General features: G+C 56.5%; 1 protein-coding gene across 1 annotated transcript; it reads left to right on the top strand.

Moving 5' to 3' along the window:
• The first annotated feature begins 314 nt into the window (after nt 1-314).
• HOXC9 (homeobox C9) lies at nt 315-2,869 on the top strand. The gene is made up of 2 exons (XM_030866785.3): nt 315-852; nt 2,625-2,869. The coding sequence occupies exons 1-2, from the start codon at nt 315-317 to the stop codon at nt 2,867-2,869; spliced, it is 783 nt and encodes a 260-aa protein (XP_030722645.1).
• Nucleotides 2,870-3,312: the final 443 nt, after the last annotated feature.

Below are 3,312 nucleotides of genomic sequence, written 5' to 3'. Positions count from 1 at the left end.
GAGTTGTCCTGAGGGAGTGGCCAGGTCCTTGGGTCCAGAGTTGCGAACCCCCAGGAAAACGCAGGTCGCGGGGATCAGCAGAGAGAAGAGGGTGGGAGAAGGTTAAAAAAAAAAAAAAAAGCCAGGAAAAAAAGCCCCTGCGCATTGATCCGCGCCGTATTTTTGGGTAAATACGATCACGTGGGGGCCGGGGAGCCAATGAGCTGCGGGGAAAAGGCTGGAAAAATAATTACCTGCCTTGATTGTTCTGTGAGCAGATAAAAAGTACATATACAGTTCATACAATAATCTTATGTATGTAAAACCCTGTTACGATGTCGGCGACGGGGCCCATCAGTAACTATTACGTGGACTCGCTCATCTCTCACGACAATGAAGACCTCCTAGCGTCCAGGTTTCCGGCCACGGGGGCTCACCCCGCCGCCGCCAGACCCAGCGGTTTGGTGCCGGACTGTAGCGATTTTCCGTCCTGTAGCTTCGCGCCCAAGCCGGCCGTGTTCAGCACGTCGTGGGCGCCCGTGCCCTCGCAGTCGTCCGTGGTCTACCACCCGTACGGCCCCCAGCCCCACCTCGGCGCCGACACGCGCTACATGCGGACTTGGCTCGAGCCGCTGTCCGGCGCCGTCTCCTTCCCCAGCTTCCCGGCCGGGGGTCGTCACTACGCCCTCAAGCCGGACGCCTACCCCGGGCGCCGCGCCGACTGCGGCCCGGGCGACGGCCGCAGCTACCCGGACTACATGTACGGCTCGCCCGGGGAACTGCGCGACCGCGCCCCGCAGACCCTGCCCTCGCCCGAGGCGGACGCCCTCGCCGGCAGCAAGCACAAAGAGGAGAAGGCCGACCTGGACCCCAGTAAGTTGGGAGCAATTTTCCTTTACAACCCGCGCGGGAGGGGAGGGGAGGCCGGGCGGGGGGAGCCGGATTACAGCCCCTCCGAGCGGCGCAGGGAGCGCGGGAGAGGGGCGAAGGCGAGGGGGTGAGGACTCAATAAAAGCGAATTACCTTGGGGAGCTTTCAGGGGCAGGAAGGTCTGAGAAGGGCGCCCAGGGAGCCAGGTTGGGAGAAGGCTGAAGGGGGCTCCTCTCCCAGGAGCTGGCTTTGATGAGACCCCCGCCCACACACCCCCGGCCCAGGCTTTTTGGCTCAGTCGCAACTTTCGAAGAAATGCAGACAGGGCCAGGGGATGGGGTGGGGGCAAGGTTCATTTTATGGTTTGGAGTGGGATGGGGGAGAGATGGGGAGGACACTGGGGGCAGAGAGGAAATAACCCCAAGGAGAAAAGCCACCCCTTACCTCCCAGGCAGTGTAGGGGTCCTCACTCCACTAGAGATGCATAAAACAGAGGGTCCATGGGCTTCTCCCCCAGGAAGCCTGGGTGAGGGGTCTGGGGGCTTTCCCAGACTAGGAACTTGGAGAGATCAGGACTTCCAGAGTTGGGGGAGAGAAGTGGGGTCCCAGTCTCCTTAAACTTGAGAGCCCTCTTCTGAGTGTCTGCAGGAGAGAGGGGTGGGAATGGGGGTCAGGGAGGAGGAGTGGGGAGCGGGAAGCGGTATCTCCCCCGATTAGAGAATTGTACACACACACACACACACACACACACACACACACACACACACACACACACACACACACACACACACACACACACGCCAAATCAGGGAAACAGGAGCCTTCTGAGTATTGCAAAGAAAGGCAGGGGTAGGTGAGGTGAGGTGGGGGGACAGGTGAGAGCTGCAGGCCCAGAGAAAGAGGAAAGAAGGGGAAACAGCAGGGGAAGGGGTGCAGCCCCTGGGTGTGAGGAAGTGTCTGGGGGAGTCCCAGGAGGGGGTTGCAGGAAATCCTTTCCTGCAGCCCCGTAAGGGGACAGGGCCTAATTATACCCCTCTGAAGGCTTCCCTCCTTGCCCTCAGCTACTCCCATAAACCTGAAATTGGAGGCTTGGCTCCTGCAGAGCCTGTCCTGGGGCTGGCAGGAGGAGGGGGCACTGGAAGCCAAACAGGGAAGCTAAGATATAGGGGAGCCTGTCCCCAAGGCCAGCAGCTCCCTGGGGAGAGGAGAAAGGCTTTTCCCATCCCAGCATCACTCTGAGAATTCGCCTCAGCAGGGTTGAATTCTGAGAGAGCGGAGATGGGGCGCTGGAGAGGGTAGTGAGGGGCTTGGGGACTCTCAGGGTCAGGAAGCAGAACTGCTGAAATTTCAGGACTTGGTCGTGGGCTGGGAGGATGGGAGGGGGCAGAGGAGGAGGGAAGTGGGGAGGAGAGAGACCTCGCTATAAAAATAAAAAACAAGAGAGAGAAGCGTTTATGGGCCTATGAAACGGTTGGGAATTTGGACTTTTTATGGGGATATTCTCGAATTACTACTCTTGAAGCTGAGGACCAGACTGTAGAGGCTTTGATAGCTTCGATTTCCTATCGTTTTAGGTGCTGGAAACCGAGGAGGGGGAAGATGAGGAGGGGGGAGAACGCAAAAGGAGTAAGGGGGGAAATTTCTCAAGTAAAATGTGCCCAAATTCAGGTTCAATTATTGGGTTTGGGGAGCCTGGCTGAGGCTGGGGGGGTGGTGCCAGGCGTCCTGGACTGGAAAGGGGCTCCACTGACCCCTGCCTGTGTTTGGCCCTCCAGGCAACCCCGTGGCCAACTGGATTCACGCCCGCTCCACAAGGAAGAAGCGCTGCCCCTACACCAAGTATCAGACGCTGGAACTGGAGAAGGAGTTTCTCTTCAATATGTATTTAACCAGGGACCGTCGGTACGAGGTGGCCCGGGTTCTCAACCTCACCGAGCGGCAGGTCAAAATCTGGTTTCAGAACCGGAGAATGAAGATGAAAAAGATGAATAAAGAAAAAACCGACAAGGAGCAATCCTAAACCCTGCCGCAGCCTGCTGCCTCGGCACAGCCAAGGGAAAAACAAAAAACCCACAAAAATACCCCGACGCAGGCGGGAGACAGCACGAAAAAGAAAAGGAATGAGCAAGATAGAGAAAAGCCAATCGGCTTAAAAAGGAAAAAAAGGGAAAGGGAGAAGGAAAACTCTTGCGAGATTTGGGAGGGTTCAGTGTTGAGAAATTGGTGTTTTAGTTAGTTCTACCCAGCAAGGAGGAGGAGGCCGGGAGAGAAACCGCGTTCTCTTCTCCCAGCGCAACTGAAATAAATGACACACACAAATGTGATTTTTTTCCTCCTTTCTTCAGAGAAGCCAGTACTTGAATCGCTATATTTCTATTTTTTTTTCTCCTGTGTTGTATTTGGTCCGGGCCATCCTTCCCCAGGCCTGGGGTGCTCTGAGTGCAGATTTTGTACAAAAAAAAA

The sequence above is a fragment of the Globicephala melas genome, chromosome 10 (assembly GCF_963455315.2).
Source record: "Globicephala melas chromosome 10, mGloMel1.2, whole genome shotgun sequence".
In the NCBI taxonomy this organism is placed as follows: Eukaryota; Metazoa; Chordata; class Mammalia; order Artiodactyla; family Delphinidae; genus Globicephala; species Globicephala melas.
This window is presented reverse-complemented; position numbering and strand designations above follow the sequence as displayed.